Source organism: Petaurus breviceps, unplaced genomic scaffold, assembly GCF_028583685.1.
Source record: "Petaurus breviceps papuanus isolate PSGF00001 unplaced genomic scaffold, PetGlider_PUasm1.0 90808, whole genome shotgun sequence".
Taxonomy (NCBI): Eukaryota; Metazoa; Chordata; class Mammalia; order Diprotodontia; family Petauridae; genus Petaurus; species Petaurus breviceps.
In genome coordinates, this window is record NW_027187349.1 from 1,471,297 (window position 1) to 1,493,978 (window position 22,682).

A 22,682-nucleotide genomic window follows, 5' to 3' on the forward strand; every position below is an offset into this window, starting at 1 on the left:
TTTTACTACAAAAAAATAATAATAATAAGACTTTTCCTTTTCCTTTTCCTTGGAGAAAGTCAACTGCTGATATGGCTTTCTCAACAGCTGAGTTATGAAGGGCTTTGTCAGAGACATAGGAATACTACTTGTGGAGTTTCTCGTCTCAGTTTGGCTTAGAGCTATGAACATAAAAGAATATTACTAGCAATGTTCAATTACTTGTGTTAATAAATAAGTTTTCCTTAAGTGTATATACTGTATGTTGATGATAATGCAACCCTGGAGATGGAAACTAGATATTTCAAAGTTTCAGACTTTAAAAATTAGATACAATTTCCCAAAAATGTTAACCAAGTAACTTTTTCAAATATTTCTTTCAAAAAATTAACAAAAATTAGCAAGGTTTATATTACAGAATTAAGTATTAAGCACATACCATCAAAAGGATTCCGGAATATTTTGGCTGATGCTGCCAATACTTTTCTTAATGCTTTGTGAAGTTCCTTCCTTGCCTGGTATGTGATACCTGAATGAAATTAATTATAGATTTAATAAAAATTAAGCATTTTTAAAATTTTATGCACAATAATAAGACATTACTATTAATTATAATTAATAAGACATTAAAGAAAAATATACAAATTATTCTCCAATAAACCTCATTTAATGTAAAGGACTGTAATTTTTCTATTTTATTCACTTCATAGTCTATTCAATAAATATGTATTACATGCCTGTATATGCAAAGCACTATGCTAACCAACACAAAGAAGAAATAAAAGTCACTGTCTTCAAGGAGCTTATGGTCTAATTCTTTTCACACAACTATCATTAATGCCAACTGGAATCACACATTAGAGGACATATGGCTACCGGCTCAAAATTAAGACAGATTCCCAAAATCTAGAGAAAAGTTAATGAGAATTTCCACACCAAACACAGGATTTACGGTCTACAAAAAGGTTTCCTGGAAGTAATACATACTACATTGTGATTTATAGATAGTTAACTGATGAAATTTAAGCAGTCAGTACAGGAGGCTGTCAGCTTCAACTAGGGAACATTGCCAGAATTTGGAGTCAGGCAAGAAGAATCAACATAAAAGAGATGAAATTAGCACCTAAGAAATAATTTATAACTATTTTAGCAAAGAGATGAGGATGTTTCATAAATTTACTAAGAAGATATCAATACATCAGTGACCTATGATTCTCTCAGTGTGGGAATTCTTTCCATCATTGCAGAATTCAGGCCATCTATCGCCTAAGCTTTTTTTTTTTTTAAAGGACTGGGTCTCCTCATCTTGACCACATTGGACATAGTGGGGCTATTTACAAGTCCAATTCCACTACTGATTGTCAGGGGAACTTAGACTTGCTCCATTTCTGACCTAGGCCAGTTTGTCACTTCTTAGGCAAATTGGTGGCCCTACATTGGGACTCATCATATTAATGCTGAACTTAGTTCAGATACCTGAATGGCATAGCCCACTGTACCTCAGAACTCCCCAGCTCAAGAGATCCCCCAGTCTCCTCCTCCAAGGTAGCTGGTATTACGGGTAGGAACAACCATGGTTGACTACAACCTAAAATTTTAAGAGATTTTTGCCTGAGGTACCAAGACTTGCCCATGATCACACTGCTATTAAGTAGAAAAGCACAGGTCTTCCTGACTCCAAATCCAGCATCCTACCTACTATGTCATGTTGCCTTTCAAAATGTCTAAGGAAATACTGAACAAAATTATGGGTTTTTTTGAAAAATAAACTCTCACCTAAAGTGAGATAACTGTAACCTAATGAATTTTAATATGTCACAACAAGAGGATAGTAGTTCACATGGTAGCTCTAAGGGAAAAGACATAGATTGAAAATTTATCAGGGTTTCAACAATTCAACATTGTTTAGGGAGCACAGTACAGAGGAAGAAATACTCAATTTGGAGGTAGGGGAGCTCAGTTTGAATCTCTGCCATCACCCACTGCGTATGTTGCCTTCAACAAGAGACTTGACCTCTATGGAATTGTCTTCCTCATTTCAGAATCAGACTAAATGGTCTCTAAAGTCCTTTCCAGTTCTAAATTTATCACCCCAAGTGTTTCAATTTATACTATAGTTAAGTCAATATACATCCAAGTTCTAATTTCAAAAACTATCTGTATATTTTTTCAAGGAAGGCAATTAACTAAATGTAAGTTATTAAAAGGGAGCCAGTCTCTTCATATGCTCCTCCAAATAAAGAAAAGCCCACATTGTAAAAGCCACAAATGGAAGAAAAATGACTACAAAAATAGACTAAAAAACCCCCCAAACTTTTAAAATTAACAAAACAGTGCTAATTAAAAAAAAAAACTACAAACCAACTGAAATCAGCTAAAATGCCAGAGATGGAATAAGAAAACAACAAAAGGTGTAAAAGACATCCTCAAATGGGTAAATTACATATTTAAAAACTTAAGCAAGAATTATCATTAGTATAGAAATCAATGAAAGGTAATGTGACATAGTAGAAAGCAAGACTCAGTCAAAAAACCCTGTGTTCAAAGTCTATCTCTGAAACAAGATGGTGCATGACCCTGGATAAGTCACTTAAACTTCTTGTCCTAGGCAGCAATCCAAGTCTTTAAACTGCAGAGAAGCAAGTAAGTAGATAACCAAATAGGAGTGAATATTACCATCTACTGCAGCAGACATTATCCTAAAGTTAACATAGGTACTTCACTACGCTATTTAATTTTTTTAAAATCTCTTTAAAATACTTAAATTCTTTTATCCCAGTGTTCTATATCCAACCAAGAATATTTCTGACTACCAAATTAAGATTACTAGTACCTTGACATTTGGAAGGCTACCACTGACAACAATACTCTAATTTTCATGACATTGATATCTTCCATTGTGCTTAATAAATTGGAATTTTAATTTAGAAATCAGTGTCCTGTGAATTTGGTTATTGTAAATCAATTCCAAGAGCCTGATCATCACTGGGTAAACCAATAAAATCAAATTTCCAGACATTATCCTGGGATCTAGACTCAATCAGATATCTTGTCTTCATTATTCATAAGGGAGTCACATATTTGGGGTAAAGGTAAAAGATTCAAATTTTGGCCCTTAGTCATTTTCTAAGAAGATAGTCCTATAAGTGATATTCCCTTAGAATAAGCAGTTCATCCAAAACACAGCACCGATTCCTATTAAAAACACTAGACAAAGGGGCGGCTAGGTGGCACAGTGAGTAAGAGCGCCAGCCCCGGAGTTGGGAGGACCCAAGATCGGTTCCAGCCTCAGATACTTAACACCCACACAAAAAAAAACTGGCCGTGTAACCTTGGGCAAGTGACTTAACCCCAACTGCTTTATAAAAACAAAAAACCACTAGAGAACATAAGAATAAATAGAGCTTTCCTTAAAATAAGTAGTATCTAATTTCTTTTTTGGGGAGGTGGGGGGGCCAAGATAATCAAGGTTAACTGATTTGCCCAGGGTCATAGTGTCAAGTGTCTGAGGCCTCATTTGAACTTAGGTCCCACTGACTTCTAGGCCATTACTCTATCCACTGTACCCCCCAGTTGCCCGTAGGTAGTATCTATCTAAAACCATAAGCAAGAATGATCTATAATAGGGATAAGCCAGAAGCCCTCCCAATGAGATGAGTGGTGAAGCAAGGATACCCATTATCACCACTATTATTCAATATTCACTAGAAATATCAGCCCAATAAGAGAAGAAAAAGGAATTAGAAGAGGCTTGAGGAAATGAAACTTATCACTCTTTGCAGATGATATGATGGTATATTCAGAGAATCAACCAAAAAGCTACTTGAAATAATTAACAACTTCAGCAGAGACAGGATATGAAATAAATCCACATAAATCATCAGCATTTCTACATATTACCAACAAAGCCTACCAGCAAGAGATAGAAAGAGAAATTCCATTTAAAATAACTTCAGACAATATAAAGTACTTAGGAGTCTACTTGTCAAGATAAACCCAGGAACTATATGAACACGACTATGAAACATTTTTCAAACAGATAAAGTCAGATCTAAACAACCAGAAAGATATTAGTTTCTCATGGGGATACTGAGCCAATATAATAAAAATGAGAATTTTACCTTTATTCAGTATCATACCAAACTACCAAAAACTTATTTTATAGAGCTAGAAAAAATAATTAAATTAATCTAGAAGAACAAAAGTTCAAGAATATTAAGGAAATTAACGACCAAAAAAATATGAAGGAAGGTAGCCTAGACATACCACATCTGAAACTATGTTATAAAGTGGTAATTATCAAAACTATTACTGGCTAAGAAACAGAATGGTGGATCAGTGGAATAGATTAGGTACACAATACATAGAGGTAAATAATCATAATACTTAGTGTTTGATAAACCCAAAGACCCAAGCTCCTGAGATATGAACTCACTATCTGACAAAAACTGCTGGGGAAACTAGAAAAAATAGCAGAAACTAGGTGTTGACCAGCACCTTACACTGAGTAACAAGGTTAAAAAATGTACATGATAGGGGCAGCTAGGTAGTGCAATGAATAGAGCATCATCCCTGGAGTCAGGAGGACCAGAGTTGAAATCCGGCCTCAGACATTTAGCACAAAAATTAGCCCTGTGACCTTGGGCAAGTCACTTAACCTCAATTGCCCTCCAAAAAGCAAAAAAAAAAAAATGCATGATTTAGACATAAAGGGTGATAAGCAAATCATGAGGGTAAAGAATAGTTTGCCTGTAAGATCTATGAAAAAAAGGGAAAAGAAAGAAAGAAAAAAAAAGGAAAAAACAAGAGATAGAGAGCATTACAAAATATAAAATGGATCATTTTGAATATATTTAATTAAAAAGGTTTTGCACAAACAAAACCAATGCAACCAAGACTAGAAGGAAAGCAGAAAACTGGGAAACAATTTTTACAGCAAATATCTCTTGATAAAGGCCTCATTTCTCAAATACGTAGAGAACTGAATTTATAAGAATACAAGTCATTCTCCAATTGATAAATGGTAAAAGGATATGAACAGGCAGTTTTCTGACAAAGAAATCAAAGCTAACTATAGTCATATGAAAAAATGTTCTAAAGAACTATTGATTAGGTAATTGCAAATGAAAATAACTCTAAGGTACCACCTCACACCTATCAGTTTGGCTAATATGACAGAAAAGGAAAATGACATATGTTGGTGAGGATGTAGGAAAATTGGGACACTAATGCACTGTTGGCGGAGTTGTGAACTGATTCGACCATTTTGGAGAGTAATTTAGAACTATGCCCAAATCAAACTGTACATACCCTTTAATGCAACAATATCACTATTAGATCTGTATCCCAAAGAGATTAAAAAAAAAAGGCGGGGGGAGGACCTACTTGTACAAAAACATTTATAGTAGCTCTTTTTATGGTGGCAAAGAATTAAAAATTGAGGGGATGCCCATCGATTGAGAAATGGCTGAACAAGTTGTGGTATATGAATATAATGGAATACTATTGTGCTATAAAAAATGATGTGGTAGATTGCAGAAAAAACATGGAAAGACTTACATGAACTGATACAAAGTGAAATAAGCAGAACCAGAAGAATACTATACACAGTAACAGCAACACTGTACAATAATCAACTATGAATGACTTAACTATTCTCAGCAATACAATGATCCAAGACAGTTCCAAAGGACTCATGATGAAAAATGCTAATCACATCCTAAGAAAGAACTGATATTGTCTGAATACAGACCAAAGGATCCTATTTTACTTTTTTTTTTAATTATTTTCTTCTAATTATCTTCTTTCACAACATAACTAATATGGAAATATGTTTTCCATGATTGCTCACATATAACCTATATTACACTGCTTACTGTCTTGGGGAGGACAGAGGTGAGGAAGGAAAGGAGAAAATTAGAACGCACAAAAATTTTTTAAATGAATTTTCAAATTCTTCTTTATATGTAATTGGAAAAAATAAAATACTACCTAAAAAAAGAATACACAGCTCATCTTTCACATGTGAATTAACTCTTTAAACTACCATTTCATTAAAATCCTGGAAGGCATCCTATAAAATGCCTCAGCAAAGCAGTATATTTGATATACTGGTAAATGTTTAACAACTCTCCAAAGAGAAACTGGAGGAAGGAGTGCACACAACACACTTTTAAGATCAATCTTAATACTGCTTAATACTACTATGCTATAAGAAATAAGTTCATTAATTTTTAGAAAAACATGGAGAGACCTGCACAAAATAATGAAAAGTGAAATGAGTAGAACCAAGAAAACACTATATATAATAACAATAATATTGTTTTAAGAATAACTTTGATGGTAAAGAACTGGAAATTGTGGGGATGCCCATCAATTGGGGAATGGTTAAACAAGTTATGGTATACATCCATGATAGAATACTCTGCTATAAGATATGATGAGCTCGATGATTTTAGAAAAATATGGAAAGACTTGCACAAAATAACGAAGAGCGAAATGAGCAGAATCAAGAAAACAGTGTCATATGTAATTATAGCAATACTGCTTTAAGAACAACTTTGAGCAACCAGGTCATTCTAACTATTATTAATACCCAAATTAACTACAAAGATCCTATGAAGGAAGATGCTATCTGCATCCAGAGAAAGAACTCATATATACAAACATATGTGTGTGTATATATACGTGTGTGTGTGTGTGTGTGTGTGTGTGTGTGTGTGTGTGTGTAGTATCTAATGCCAACCATGGGAGGGGAGACAGGAAGAGAAAGGAAAAAAAAAAAGAAATGTGTAGGATAACAATTATATATTTAAAAGGAATAGCAAGTTGTACATAATAGATTTGCAATTTCACATTCAATCATCTATTTTTATTCTACTATGTTATGGAAAAGCTTGCTTTATTTCATAAATAAAATTTTTTTAAATTAATCTTTAATTTTTTAATTTATTAAATTAAATTAATTATAATTTGTAATTTAATTTATAAATTAATTTAATTAATTAAAAAAATACATTTTCTCCATCACTTCCTTAAGTCTAGACCATCAACAAAACAATAAATCAAGTCCTGATCTCTGGCGTTTCCAAGGTGCTAAGGTTCACAATGAAAATTTAAGAATCAGTTCTCTCCAGCCTACTTGAGATGGCTCCAGCACACCAATGGGTGTAGTGAACAGAAGGTCGGCCTCAGTCAGGAAGACCTGGGTTCATCATATTCTCAGAGACATAATGGCTGTCTGACCCTGAGCAAGTTACTTAAGTTCTCAGTGCCCCTGGGCAACTTTCTTAAACCATAACCTGCACAGGTAAGGGCAGCTTTCTATGAAGGATTCCCTACACCAAAATAATCAATCCTAGGAGGTCTGAACAAAATAAAAATAAAACTATATGATATAAATGAAGAGTTAATTCACATCTTATTGTCTTTCCAACATTTAGCAAATAATTTCTCATCTCAGTAAACTAATCTTAACATGAACAACTATAGCTATGCAAGTTAATATAGTTTTAAAAGTACATCTAGTAGGTAAGGAATTAAGAATTTAGATGAATAAGTCCAAAAAGGTAGAGAGTCTAAAATTTACTTAAGATTTTCTTTGAAACATATTTTGAACTTTCATTTAAATCTGGAGGGCTCAAAAGCATCTGCAAAGTGTATTCAATTTCCCTATCCTAAGCTGACCCTATGAGCAAAACTCTTCCTTGTCCCCTATTTCAGGATGAGAAGAAACAATTATTTCTCAGTCTGAAGCACCATCCTAACTTAAGCTGCCCTTTCTGGCTAAAATTAATATGTGTAGAATTTGCACCTTTTCCATATTAGAAGTGGAGAAGAGTTTTTTCTTGGTTCTAAACTGCACAGAACAAATATAATGAGCTCTTTTCAATACAGGTTTTGAAAGCAAAGGTTAGATAACATTGATAAGTCATCCTAGTGTATTTATTTGTAAATCATCATTCTTCAAAAAGTCTCTAAATTTAACTCAATCGTTACCTTACATTTCCCAGAAAGGCTATTATAATACTGATTTTAAAGTACTTTAAGGGGGGGCTAGGTGGCAGAATGAATAGAGCACTTGGCCCTGGAGTCCAGACGACCTGAGTTCATATCCGGCCTCAGACACTTAATACTTGCTAGTTGTCTGACCTTGGGCAAGTCACTTAACCCCAACTGCCCTACCTTCCCCCCTCCAAAAAGAAAAAAAAATATTTTAAACACAAACACACTTTTCCCATAAACTTACCTTGATGTTCTCTTTTAGCTAAAGAAACAGCATCTAAATATATATATGATTTCAATTTTTCCTTTTCGACTACTTGGGTATCTAGTGTCAGAGACTTCTTCAAGGCCAGAACTTCATAGGTAATAAATAAAGAACCTCTTTAAAAGATAACAAAAACAAAATCTAATGTAAACTTGGTATCTAAGCATAAAAAAGCTATACTTTTTGAGATGGCATTTAAATCAATTTTTAACATTGTTTGTTATGCATCTAAGAACTAAGTGTACATCTACTGTTTAAAGCCCAACCAGAATAGGCTCAGAATTTAAATCCCATCTTCTATTGCTTCAGTCTTGCTCCTAAATTTCTATACCTACCTTAAGGATGAGGCAGACAGGCATGCCAAGTGGCTTCATGGAACCAAAGATCAAAAGTGAAAAGGGACCTCAGTGGCCATTCAGTCTAAACACTAGATAAGGAGGTTAGATAATCTGCCCCAGATGATATATGTAATATCAGAGGTGAGGTGTGAAGACAGGTTCAGCCTCCAGACCCAGAGTTCTTTCCACTAGACTATGTTGATATATTTTCCAGGAGCAAGACAGTCAGTGAAGATTCCACAAAAGAACTTTATGTTCTGTTGGGGTTCCTGACTAGGCCACTAAAAATGTTAAATTGGTTGCCTTCTAATCTGTATTTCTTCCCAAGAAAAACAAGATGCTTAACAAACGATTCCGTTTATTTTTGCTATACTCCTAAATAAAACACCTTTCCAAGGTCCTGTCCTTTGCCTCAGAATAAGGCAAGGAAAAATAAATATTAAGTCGACTTTTTGCCTAATATTTACATGCCATATTCCTAAGTATAACAAAAGAAAGCACTTTAGTCAGATATAAAATTCTTATTGCCATTACTTTCAGCTTGTAAGATAGGGTTATGTTAGTTAAAAAAGTAATATCAAAAAGATGCTAAATGTAGCATATAACTAAAACTTTAATGCATTAAAGCTCATTATTTATGTGAATTACTTCTACAGAAAACAATGATTTAAAATACTAGTATAAGTAAACATCAATGTGTTGTTGTTAATATTTACCCTAGAATAAGTGGTCCAGTAAATTTTATAATATTTCCTTTAAAAAGAAGAAGAAAAAAAGATAATTAACACTTACAAAAACTTGACTGAACACAAGCAGAAGTACGACTTTCTATCAATATTGGATCTAAATGAGTAAAGATTTCTGCCATCTTCCCCTAATAGCGCTGACCTCATCAGCACAGTCTCCTAATCTTTAACCCACAGTCTAATTTATTGCTCTACACAGTAGATACATGTGTCTAATATATCCACATATTCTATTCTTACCCACACAGCAATTCCTCATCTTCTCTTTACCACCATCCTGCTAAATACTCTTGGATTCACATCCTCAAATAAGAACTATAAAAGCTTAGAATTAGAAGGAACTTTAGAGGTCATCTATTCCACTCTCCTACCCAACACTGAAAATCTCTTCAATAAGATCCCCAACAAAGTCGGAAGGAGTATGGCTTGGCAAATGTCCAAGCAGCTCTGCAATGATGAAGTGGTAGAAGACAATTGGAAGTAGGTGGGAAAAACCTGGGACCCCCCCACCTTCTCTCCAGTCCTGTTACCATGAAACCCTTTGTGTGCCAGGGCTGCATTGGGAAGAGCAGTTTTCCTGGCATCCAAACCTGAGTACAAAATAATTTTTCCCATAGATAGAATATTTGAAATAGAGGTTAGGATATATAGTATTATTCAGATACATTAAAGTTACATGAACTTTTGTGAAAATTCTAATCATTTTGCACAGTATTATTTCTATGTGGAATTGTACTGTATTCCAAATTGCTTACAAAGCAAACATTCAGAATTTGAGGACTGGCTGTAACCATGTAACTACATTTTCATAACTACTCACGGATATCTTTCCAGTACAGATCCCTTTTTGGAGGAGTTGTAGAGGTTCCTATCCTTCTGCAACAAATTATACAAACTGCCAAGGACATTCTGTGCAAAGAAAATAAGTGATATAGGTTATTTAATTTACACTTTGTTACCATTTCTCCTAAAACTAAAACCCAGTATTATCCTACATACAAACCCTTTTTGAATCAAGGGAGTTTGATTTTTCTGGACTAGGGAAAAAAAACCACCTTAATAAAACAAGTTTGTTTTTCCTCAAGCATTCATTCTTCTGAAAAAAAAAATGCCTTATTTAATTGTCAGACTTCCTAGAATAATAGCTTATTTTCTAGCACTGTCTTCTACAAATTGTCTTTATTTGTGAGATACCAAGCAAAGACAGGAGGCAGAGTCAAGCTTGTGGAGTAGCAGGAAGCAATTGCAACCAGCTCCCCCACAAAACTCCTCCAAACAGATGTAGAATATGCATTGGACCAAAATTTGATGAAGAGATCCAAGAAAAAGTCACAGTGAGTTATTTTTCCAACCCAAATCGGCATATGAAGACAGACAAGACAGGCCTGCAGATCTGCAGAACAAGTCAAAAGACATTAGAAAATATAAAGTATCTTATCGTAAAAATAACTGACCTGGAAAACAGATCAAAGAGGAAAAACTTAAGAATCACTGAACTTCCAGGCCATGACCAAAGTTGAGATATATCTTTCAAGAAATCATAAAACTGCACAGATATCTTAAAACCAGAAGGGAAATTGCAAACAGAATCCCCAAATCATCTCCTGAAAAAAGACCCAAAATGAAAACTACCAGAAAAATTATAGTCAAAACAAAGTAAAAATACTGTAAACAGTCACAAAGAAAGAGTTCAAATACTAAGAACCACAATCAGGATCATATGTCATTTAGAAACTAACAAAATAAAGGAGTAGAAAGCTTAGAATACCATATTCTAGAAGGCAAAGGATAAAGGCCTACTACCAAGAACTCACCCAGTAAAACTGGGTATAATTCTAAAGAGGGAACAATGGATTTTTAATGAGATTAAGGACTTCCTAGCATTCCTGATGAAAAAATCAGAACTGTACAGAAACTCTGAAGTACAAACTTAGGAGAGTAAAGAGAAACATAAAAAAGTAAACATGAGCAAATAATCATAATGAACCAAAGATAAATTATTTACATTCTAATATAGGGAGATGATATGTATTCCCTGTAAACCTTATCATAGTCAGGGTTCATGGAGGGAGTCTAATTAGACAGAAGGCTCAGGAGTGGTTTTATTAAATCTTAATGATCTTAAAAGAAGAATGGAAAGGGAGAGGAAGAAGAAAACACTAATAGAAAAGAAAAAGGGAGAGCAACAGTGGAGAGTGGGATAATGAGTAAATAAGGGAGAGGTAGAAAGAATGCCTAGCAGCTATGAGGGCCCAATTAAGGTTGTGTGACATATCTGTAGAGGATCTAGTCAGATGTTCTCCATCTTTTGATCAGCAGAAGCAAAAGCAGTGGATGGTGGGACTCAACCAAGGCTAAGGTTTGCCAGGGCACCACTGACAATATAAGGGCACCAGGAACTCAAGAAAAGAGGACAATGTAGAGTTAAACTGGTTCCACAAGGACTCAACAAGGGGAAAAGAGGAGACAGTGGCTAGTGTAGATGGTCTGGGAGAGAACTAAAAGTTGAGGGACTGGAGGTCAAGGTGTAGATGAAAAGCAGGGTTTGGAAAAGGAAGGCCAAGGGAGAGGCCTTCTCCAAAAGACTATGGTCACAAAAGGAGATTTCAGAATTCCTGAACATGGAGGTGATACATTTGTGGGTGATGGCAAGACTAAGGGTATGTCTATCTTTGTATGTAGCTGAGGTAGGGTGGAAGAGTAGGTCAAGGGAAGTTAGTAGTTTGAGGACATATACATATGCTGAAATCCCCTCGCATGGGGGTAAGAGTTGGGGAGGAGAAAAACTCTAAGCCATGAACTGAACTTGCTGAAGAAGGGAAGTGACTTGAGTAATTAGGATAAAAATCTGATCAGCTTACTACTTGAGATAGTCAATGTACTTGATATATATATATATATGTATATATATATATATATAAAACAAAGGGAAAGAGTGAACTACCACTTTGAATTGAATTTTTAAAGTTATCTTTTACACAGAGAAAATTAATGCCTCTCTTCTAGTTCTGGTAAAGCTTTCCTTAGCCTTTTTTCAACTTACGATGTTTCAATACTGTTTCAATTAATTATCAAAAATAAAACAAATCCAAAATTAATAGAGCAAATGAATAAAAGGGTCTAATTTTCTAAAATATTAAATTAATAAAGGGGTGGTAGGCCAAGATACACATATGTTCAACAAACCATGCACTCAACACCTGACACAATACTTCAAGGTACTATGTTAGGAGATACAAGAGATCCAAAACTCAATAGTCCCAGAGCTAGTCCCAAAACTCAATAATTCCACAAAAAGATTGCTCACAAGATAGTTTTTGTACTTTTCTTATGAGATTTTGTTATAATACTGTGGAAGTGAAGAGATGGAAATGATTTTTCCACCTGGGACGATCAGGAAATATGCTTTGACTCTTGGAAGTATGGTATAATTTGAACAGATGAAGATAGAAAGATATTCCAGTCAGAGGCCTTAAATATAATCAGAGGGAAAGTGATAGCTAGGCAAGAGGCATGTTCAAGGAACAGAAAGACTAGGCTAATTTGACTGGTACACTAAATACAGAAAGAAGAATAAAAGATAAAAATTAGAAAGGCAGTTGGATTTAAAAAGTGGAAAACTGTGACAGACTGAACTGAACTTTTATTCAGTATGTAATGGGTAGTCATTTAAGTTTTTTGATCAAGTGAGCAGAGTATATGATTCCAGTTATATTTAAAGGATTATTTCCCTGGTAGGAGTATGCAGGACAGATTGGGAGGGAAAACACAGTGAACAGCACATTGTAAGTACTTAATGTTTGACTGATTGACTGATGGAAGAGCCTAGAATCATATAGGAGGCTACCACAATAATTCAGGAAGAACAGGAAGAGAAGGAATGGAGAAGTAAACAATCAATAATATTTGGCAATGTATTAGACTAAGTAACGGAACAGGGGAAGGAATCAAGGATGTCTGAGCTTTGAAGTTGATTGGGAAGATGGGAGGACCAATAATAAAAATAGAGAAATCAGAAGATGAGAGGGATTTTTATGGGAGAAGACACCCAAACACAACAATTACAGCTAAAACAGAAAACATAGGTCACCTACTTCTTGCTAAATGATTTTAGCAAAATTACTTTGTGTTTCACAAATACTAGAAAATAAGAACATAACTTTATGAATCATTATATGTATACACTGAATGTTTATGTGTTCATTTTTCATAATTATCTCTAAATTTCACATGTCCTACCAAACAAAACTTAGCCTAAAAGCTTCCCTGGCATGGCTCCACTGCTGACTACAATTATGTAATAATTTGTAGTTAAAGAATAGAAGGCCTCTGATACCAGTAAAGTCCTGAATGGCATGCATTATATTTACTGTACTGTTTTCATCTCCAGCCTTCCGTACCACTTAGTACAGTACTCTAGCCTTGGTTATAATCAATAAATGCTGCCCAATGACCCTAAAGACTACTGGCAAATAAAATCACATTTCATGGGAAACGGATGAAAGCTCTAAGCCTTGGATCTTTTTTTTTTTTTAATGGTCAATGACTTATCTAGGTCAACAAATGATCTTTCAACTCTTACAAGATTTGGATCATTTCAATTTTTAATGATTCCTCTCAGCTTTCTTTTCTGACTTATCAGGCTCTGTGCTAAACCCTCTACTCTTTTCTCTCCATATTCCCTCACTTGAAGCCCTAATCAGCTGCCATGGGCTCCATTACCATCTCTATGCAGATGACATCTAAAACTACCTTACTGGACATTTCAAACTGAATGCTCATAGGCATCTCAAATTCAACATACCCCAAATAGAATTCATTCTTTCTACCTCAACCCACCTCTCTTACAAACCACTACAGGAGGGCTGTTTCAATTTTGTCTTTGCATTCCAATCAATTAGCAGAGTACTCGGCACATATGGACTTAATGTTTAGTGAATGACCGACAGGTTAAATGACTTGCCCTGGGTCACAGAGGTTAGTGTATTTGTATTAGAGACAAGTGGTGACCTGGGAAAAAAGAGAGAGACTGGGAAAGAGACAGAGAGGAGGAGGAGGAGAGAGAAAAAAACAGAGGAAGAAAAGAGAAAGAGAGGAGACAGACAAGAGATAGGAGAGGAGGAGGGAGAGACAGAAACAGAGGCAGAGAATGAAGGAAAGACAAAGAGACATGGAGAAAAGAGAGAGACGGGGAGAGATAAGTGATGGAAAGAGAGAGAGACAGGAGGGGAAGAGACAGAGAACAGAGACAGAGTGGGGAGAAAAAGGAGACAGATGGAAGAGGAAGAGAAATATAAGAGAGAAAAAAACAAAAGTGGGAGGGGAGAGACAGAGAAAGAGAAAATCAGAAACAGAGACAGGGAAAGAGACAAACAATAGATAAAAAGAGACAGAACCAGGAGGGGGAAAAGAAAGGAGAGAAACAAAGAAAGAGGAGAGGTGAAATAAGAAACAGAAGAGGGGAGAGACAGACAAGCGACAGAAAAATAAAGATAAGGAATAGAAAGGGGGGAAGAGAGGGAGGACTGCAGTAAAGTGTGAGGGAAGAAATCAGATTGCACGGGAATAAGTGAGAGGGAAGCGAGAAAATGGTGCAACAAGTGTAGACAGCTTTCTTCTAGAAGGCTGGCTCTAAGGAGCTCTACAGATGGAGGACACTGCGGAAGGTACCCACGACCCACATCAAAAGGAAGCAAAGGAAAGCAGGCAAAGGCGCAAGCGCATACAAACACACAGAAACACACACTCACCAGCGCACAGCTGAACATGCCACGCCCCCCAGCCGAAGCAGTCAGTGGTTAAGGGCAGGGCAGAGCAGGGCAGGGCCAGCCTCAGGGAGGCAGTTGGGTAGCCCGCGCCGCTTCTCAAACGGACGTGCTCCGGAAGCCCCGCTCCATCCCGCCCCCACATAACCCGCTCCAAGCCTCCTCTGACCCCCCCAGGCCCCTGCTGAACCACAGCTGACGCCCTTCCTCACCCTTCCCCCTCTCCCCGCGTACCTGGCGGCGGCTCGCGGATCGTTCCCGCCCCCAGCTGAACTGGACCTGGTGGGGGCGGGGGAAGGGAGAGGAAGAGGATAGGGGGAAAGACCCACCCCCGATCTACTCGAGGGGCCCCGGCGCCCTCCGTCACCGGCGCGGGCACGTGACCCCGCCCTCCGCTCCTCCCACGGGCACAGCCCCGCCCCCTTCGCGTAACCTCCCCGACCCGACGCAGGGGCCTACGGCGCAGGCGCAGTCTGCTGATCATTCAGGTGAGCCGTAGCTGGGCCCTGGCTGGTTCGAGGTGCGTCGCTAGGGTTAGGGGTGATGGGCTAGAGTTTGTGGGCGCTGCAGCTACCGGACCCGAAGGTGAAAGGAGTAGGCCTGGGAATGTCCGAGTGATAGCTAGGCCAAGGATATCCCCTCCTCTCCCTGCCGCTCTCTCTTCCTCAGAGGCTGCAGAGCGAAGGGACGACCTGGTTCCCCCCCCCCCTCCCCTCCGCCGCAGGATCTCGGGTCTTCGGCGGCTTGGGTGCCCAGAGCTGGGCCCGGGGGTGTGAATAATAACAGTCAGTAATAAGAACCAATTTTTATATAGCTCTCTAAGGTTTGCCAAGCGCTTTTCTTTGATGGCTCTCGCTTAAAGCAGCTTCCTTCTGCTGCGGCGAACCTTCCCCCCACCCCCTTTTTGTGACTTACTTTACCCACTCGTGGATTCGTAAGTGATTGAGTACGTCCTACCCCGATCTAACTTAGACGTCCCAAGAGCATGTCTTCATCCCTAGATTTGTGCAGGTGGCCAAGTGCCAACAAATACTGTGGCTCTGGACTGTGTTAAAAAAAAAAAAAAAAAGCTAGAGTACCTGACTATCCCTAATAGTAAAATTTTCTTTCTGTTCAAAATGCCCGGGCCTGTACTAGAATGAGTATTTAGAATTTTGTTGTGTTCCAAATATTTAATGTGTGCAAATTGGTGAAAAAAGCTGTACTAGATGATAGCTTAAATGTTAAGGGAAAGTTAATGATGACAACCTAGCTGTATTTTCTTTGTAAATATGCTTTATTGTCTTTAAATCAGAAGTGTTGAAAGTGACTTTTTGTGGATTTTAAGTATTAATACCATCACTTTTATTATCCTTACGTTTCTTGTGTGTTCTCTAATATCAAGATCTTTTGGTGAAATGTTAAAATTGATTATTGAAATTGATTTTTTTAAATTTTAGTTCACTTCATCCCTTTTGTTGCCATCAGTGACAGCATTTGACCCTTCTAACTTGGAGAAAATGGTGAATGTCTTGAAAGGAGTGCTCATAGAATGGTTAGTAGTTTGAGCATTTTTTCACTTATGAATGCTAATTTTCTCTCTTGCCTTTTTTGTTCCTGCCCAGCCTACTAGAACAGTTTACTCATTTATAAAATTAGATGGTCTGACTCAGTGATAATCTAAGGCCACTTCCTGCTCTTTGAGATTTTATGATTCTAAATCCCACATCTTCAGTGAAACTTTCCCTCACTATTCCAGGCCCTTTTAGTCTTCCATTAAACCACCATTGAACTTAGATGTTCTATCCTCTGGTTTGGTACTTAGAATCATACATTTTGTATTTTACGTTATTTTATTTTATTTTGCCGGGGAGAGGGCAGGGCAGTTGAAGTTAAGTGACTTGCCTTAGGTCACATGGCTAGCAATTGTTAAGTGCCTGAGGCTGAATTTGAACTCAGGTCCTTCTCATGCCAGGGCTGATACCATATTCACTTGTGCCACCTAGCCGCCTGAAATCATAACATTTTTAGAAGAAGTAGGACTACCAAGTTGATACTTTTCCTTTTCCCCTGCTAAACTGTTGACTCTTTGAGGAACTATGCTTTATAGTTCTCTCTACTTAACAGCAACTACCAAGTGCAAGGCACCATGGGGACACTAGTATAAAATAAGTCTCTGCCCTCAAAGAGTTCCCATTATAGGTCAAAGTAAAATAGAGTAGCCTCATTTTTTACCAATGTTAGTTCATATAGAGAAATGAAAGATCTTTGAAAATACAATTGTATGCCTTTCTTTTTTAACTTGGGCCAATTATACCTCTTTTTAGAGTGTCTTGCAAGTTTATGTTGATACTTGTGTAAATTACTTGATTGTGTATTCAGTAATTCAAAATTCACATTATATGTAGCCATGTTCCCTAATCGACCTGATGCATTTACAGGATGAGAGTCTTGGGTTTGGATTGTATTGGTTTCTGAAGAGTGTAGACACTTTCCTGTATATTCTTTAGGTCTCTTTTTTAAAGACTAGTGATAGTTTCATGGGTTGAGGATGAAAACAGGCTTTGTCTTTTAAATAGCATTGGGGATTAATTTCTTTGTCACTAGATTGTTTCTGGTGAGCCACCACTACAGCCATTCAATCTCTTCTCTATAAATGAGAGTAGTTGTTTCAGTTGTCTGCCTCTTCATGACCCCATTTGGGACTTTCTTGGCAAAGATACTGGAGTGCTTTGCCATTTTCTTCTCCATCTCATTTTACAGATGAGGAAACTGGGTTAAGTGACTTGCCCAAGGTCACACAGCTAGTAAATATTAGAGATAGGATTTGAACCCACATCTTCTCAATTAATGGTCTTTTAATTGTGCCAGCCTTGAATGGAAGCTTTAAAAAAAAAAGATACAAGTGGTAGGACATATTGATGAAGATATCTCGATTATGCAAATACTTTACTCAACTTATTTCTCAGACACAAAGAACGCTATTCAATTCAAAGTATTCAGGTAACTTTCTGAAGTGAGAAGTAGAAAATGCTTGACAATTAAAAGATCTCATTACTTTCTTAAAGGGTAAGATTAGCAGTACATTGAGAAAATTATGAAAAGATCTTCTGTGTGCCTAGACATACCACTTTCTAATTCTTTTTTTGGAGGGGGAGGGCAGATCAGTTGAGGTTAAGTGACTTGCCCAAAGTCACACAGCTAGTTTAGTGTTAAATGTCTGAAGCCATATTTGAACTCAGGTCCTCCTGACTCCAGGGCTGGTGCTCTATCCACTGCACTACTTAGCTGCCCCAGACAAACCACTTTCTAGTTTTAGCTTCTTGGGTATATTTGGGCTATCTAGGAAAAAAAAGCTTACATTTCCTACATACACATCCTCATCAACACTCACTACAATCTAATTTCCATCATTCAACAACCACTTTAATCCCCACCACTCTACTGAAACCGCTCTCCCCAAAGCCACCAGTAATTTCCCAGTTAATAAATTCAATAGTTGTTTCTCAGTCCTCATCCTTGACTTTTCTATAGCATTTGACACTGTTCATCACCCTCATCCTTCTTGATATTATTATCCCTTTTGACTCCTTTGGTTCTATTTTGTCCTACCTTTTTGGGTATTTCTTTTGTCTCTTTCCCAGGGTGTTCTTCCTACCTGGCAAGTGTGAATTTCCCCTATTATTATGTCCTTTCTTCTCTTCTAACCCTGTATTCTATCCCTATTGGTATTTATTTCTGAGGCTTGTTACTATCTCAGATGACTTTCAGCTGTTTCCAGCTCCAACCCTGCATTTCAGACTGTTCTCTGGATGTATCCACTCTTGTCTGTGCTCAACTCAACAGCATGCCTCAGCTGAACTCATTTTCATCTCCCAAAACCCACCTCTCTTCCTTAACTAAGTTTCCTTTTTCTATTGATCCTCCCATCAGTCATTTAAGTCCTCAACCTCTGAATCATCTTTATTTCCATTCATCCCCCATAATCTAGTCAGTTGCCAAGTCTTATTCTGTTTGTACAACATTTCACATCCATCCCTTTTTCTTTCCTACCAACCCTTATTACTTCTCACCTGGAATATTGTAGCTCCTTCTAACTTGTCTCCTTGTCTCCAGTTTCTCCCCTACAATACATCCTTTATACTACTGGGAAAGCAATCTTCCTAATGCATAGATCAGATCTTGGTACTTCTCTGCTCAAAAATCTTCACAGGTCCGGCCAGATAGCACAGCGAGTAAGAGTACCAGCTCCAGTGTCTGCATGACCTGGAGATCGAATCCCGGGCTTAGACACTTAGCACCCACCCAGAAACACCTGGCTGTGTAACCTTGAGCAAGTTACTTAACCCCAATTGCTTAGGGGTGGCCAGGTGGCTCAGTGAGTAAGATCACCAGCTCCAGTGTTGGGATGACCTGGATTGAATCCTGGGCTCAGATACTCAGCACCACACCCAGAAATAACTGGCCATGTAACCTTGAGCAAGTTACTTAACCCCGATTGCTTAAAAAAAAAATCTTCACTGGTTATATTACCTATGGAAAAAAATACAGATACCTTTACTTGGCATCCCAGGCTCTCCATAACTAGATTTTAACCTAGCTTTCCAGTCCTTTTTTTTTTTTCCACACTATACCTCTTCACAAATTTTATATTCTGCCAATTTCAGAGTCCTTGTCTCTTGGGCTTTGCTTGTTTTTTTCCAACTTCTGTTGGATACTCACTTCTGGAACCTGGAATGAACTTTAGCTTCACAGATTAAAATCCTTCTTTTCAAAGCAAAAATTGGGTGACACCTCCAGGCTGCATTCCTTGGCTTCTCCCCTAATGCTCAACAATTCTCTTCACCACAAATTTCTCATACCCTTTTAACTATCGTGTGTGTGTGTGTGTGTGTGTGTGTATTCTATATATGTATATATCCTATGTACTTCTAAATATTTCTGTTCTAACATAGTGTAGCTATGTGTATCTCTTCTCCGTGTATACATTTGAGAACAGAGAATGTTATTTTTTTCCATCTGTGGTATCCCCTAATATTATTGCAGTGCCACAGTAGACACATAATAAATGTTTGTTGAGTTGTATTTATTCAGATGAGAAAATGTGTAGATAAGAGTCCATATGCCCAATTAACTCCAAGCACTAATGTGTTTTGGTGACTGTTATTATTGAGGATAAATTGAAATAATATCTGTGAAAGCACTTTTTAATAGTTAAAAAAAAAAACCACAGTGTATATATAATGCTATTGGAGCTACCAACATGTTATACTGTTTACATTTTGCTATTTTTTGTGTTCTTATTTTGTTCTTAACCCCATGTCTCATTTTTTAATCATAGATTTAGAACTACACTTTTCCAATCCCTTAAGATACTGACAAACATAGTGTTTCATGCTGTGTTGCAAAGTTCACCTGAGGCTTTGTAAGTTCTAAGTGCCTTTTTAAAAAAATTTTCAAAAAACATTATTTTGAGAACTGAGAAAATTATAGGAGTGAAGAGTGTGGACCAAGGTTAACTCCTGAACAGTAAAACTGAGGCTTTTCAACATCCTTTGGGAGATAGGAATTGATAGGAAGTAACAAATAGAGGAACAACTAAGTTCCAAAGCCCTAAGCATAGAATTTTCTTTGCTTTTTTTTTGCTGTTTTTTTTTTGTAGGGGGGAGGGCAGGGCAATTAAGTGACTTGCCCAAAGTCACATGGCTAGTTAAGTATCTGAGGCCCCATTTGAACTCAGGTCCTCCTGACTCCCAGGCCAGTGCTCTTTTCACTGCACCATCTAGCCTCCCCTAGCATAGAATTTTCTTCTTTATCCCTAGTTGAGAATCTCATTTGGATTGGATTCTTCCTATTTTCTGCCATCCCCCTGTTGCCCATAATGTGCCCCCCCTTTTTTTCTTTATATCTCTTCTGTAAAGACAAAGGCAGGAAGAGTTTTTGACTTAGACTTTTCTCTAATTGAGTGAAGGCAAATAAATGGAATAATACTATATAAATTTGAAACCTGCCTTTACTACCTATTTTCTTCCCTACAAAATTATCTCACAACTTTCTTGTTAAACCTGTTTCCTTGACCTCAGTATCATTTCTGTTTTGGGTATTAGAAATACAAGTCCCAATCAATATTCAAGTCCCCTTTTGTTGAATGTGCTTAGCTCACCTAGTTTTGTTTTTTTATGAATTGTATTTTGTGTTCAGTACCAGCACCTTTTGTTCAGACTGACTTGTTTCCAGCAGTGGATTTTCATTCTACTTTCCTCTTGCCAGAATTAAGCAATTTCAGAAACTGTGAAAAGTGTAATCTCCTAAGCAGCACAGTGTTTCAGATAAATCTTTTTTGATAATACATCAAGTTTCTAGATTTCCTTCACTTATTATGGGTGCAAATTAAAAGTTATGAAGCTCTTAGGGTCCAGAATTAATTATTATTTAATCTGTTTTTAAAATGTGCCATTTAGGTTATTGACTAGCAATTTCTAAAAATTGTTTTATCAACAAACGTGAAGATTATTATTTTGACCCCAGTAACTTTACAGCTTCTAATTTCTACTACTTGTTAGTAACCTGTGCATTTTTTTTTTTAAGCAATCGGGGTTAAGTAACTTGCTCAAGGTTACATGGCCAGGTATTTCTGGGTGGGTGCTAAGTGTCTGAGCCCTGATTCGATCCCCAGGTCATCCCGACACTGGAGCCGGTGCTCTTACTCGCTGTGCTACCTGGCCGCCCCAACCTGTGCATTTTTTAAAACTTTGACACATTTACCTGTAAAAAGTTATAAAGTTAAATCTATCTTACAAATTTTAACATTTTGAGGGGAGAATAAAAGTAAATATCATTGCTTGCTCTAAAGGTTCCATGTGTTAGAGCTCTTATAATCTATTCTGTATAACATGGCCATGGTATCTTTCGGTAATGTGTTTGTCTCCACAGTGACCCTGCTATGAAGCAGTTTCTGCTGTACCTGGATGAGTCAAATGCCCTAGGGAAGAAATTCATCATACAAGACATAGATGACACCCATGTCTTTGTACTGGCAGAGCTGGTTAACTTCCTCCAGGAGCGAGTGGGAGAGCTAATGGACCAGAATTCTTTTCCTATTACACAGAAATGAAAAGACTAGAAAATGGGATTTGACCTATCTCTGAAACTCTGAAATTGTAAACAACAAACAAAAGAACAAGATTTTTCCATCTAGCATTTTATGAGACTGCTCACATAGATAATTCAGCATTTGTTTAGTAGTGGTTAGTGCACTAACGCATATCCCCAGACTAAATGTTCCTAAGTTGTTTGGTTTCTGTTCAATCTATAGACAACATGAATAAAACTTTACTAGAATTCCCTATGATTTGAATCTTGTTTATGTATTATGGTAAAAATTTAAAATGTATTACTCTTTATACAGAATTTTAAAAATAAAGAGGGGAGGCTAGCATAATATGCTTTTGAATTATTACATCTGACCTAAATGTTTATTTTACCTACTTTTGTTATAAAACATTTCAGGAATTTAGTGTGCTATGTCTAAATATGGTAGTGAGGTGGGAGACTTCAGGAATGTTGTCTTCTGATTTCTTCAGTTGTATTTTAATTTTTTTTTTTT

At 37.0% G+C, this 22,682-nt stretch overlaps 2 protein-coding genes across 11 annotated transcripts in view; one reads left to right on the top strand and one right to left on the bottom strand.

Annotated features, from left to right (window-relative positions):
* The window catches only part of SERAC1 (serine active site containing 1), a 75,170-nt gene extending 59,647 nt beyond the window's left edge, over positions 1-15,523 (bottom strand). For 2 of the 7 annotated variants that reach the window (XR_011164889.1, XM_069070318.1), the window contains exons 1-5: positions 15,332-15,520; positions 10,153-10,241; positions 9,303-9,339; positions 8,228-8,364; positions 419-508 (exon numbers count right to left, since the gene is read on the bottom strand). Coding sequence is in view for 6 of the 7 variants with exons in the window: in XM_069070318.1 (XP_068926419.1) it covers positions 419-508; positions 8,228-8,364; positions 9,303-9,339; positions 10,153-10,240 (352 nt within the window). In the remaining variant the exon portion in view is untranslated. Of the gene's footprint in view, positions 1-418; positions 509-8,227; positions 8,365-9,302; positions 9,340-10,152; positions 10,242-15,082; positions 15,301-15,331 lie in introns of those variants that run through there. The other 5 variants (XM_069070321.1, XM_069070323.1, XM_069070319.1 and 2 more) reach the window with 5 other exon arrangements.
* GTF2H5 (general transcription factor IIH subunit 5) overlaps positions 1-22,424 on the top strand; it is a 229,815-nt gene extending 207,391 nt beyond the window's left edge. Inside the window, exons 2-4 of one of the 4 annotated variants that reach the window (XM_069070327.1) lie at positions 15,584-15,617; positions 16,537-16,631; positions 22,010-22,424. In XM_069070327.1, the coding sequence (XP_068926428.1) occupies positions 16,597-16,631; positions 22,010-22,190 (216 nt within the window). In that variant the 5' untranslated portion in view covers positions 15,584-15,617; positions 16,537-16,596 and the 3' untranslated portion in view covers positions 22,191-22,424. Of the gene's footprint in view, positions 1-15,555; positions 15,618-15,659; positions 15,683-16,536; positions 16,632-22,009 lie in introns of those variants that run through there. The other 3 variants (XM_069070325.1, XM_069070326.1, XM_069070328.1) reach the window with 3 other exon arrangements.
* Positions 22,425-22,682: the final 258 nt, after the last annotated feature.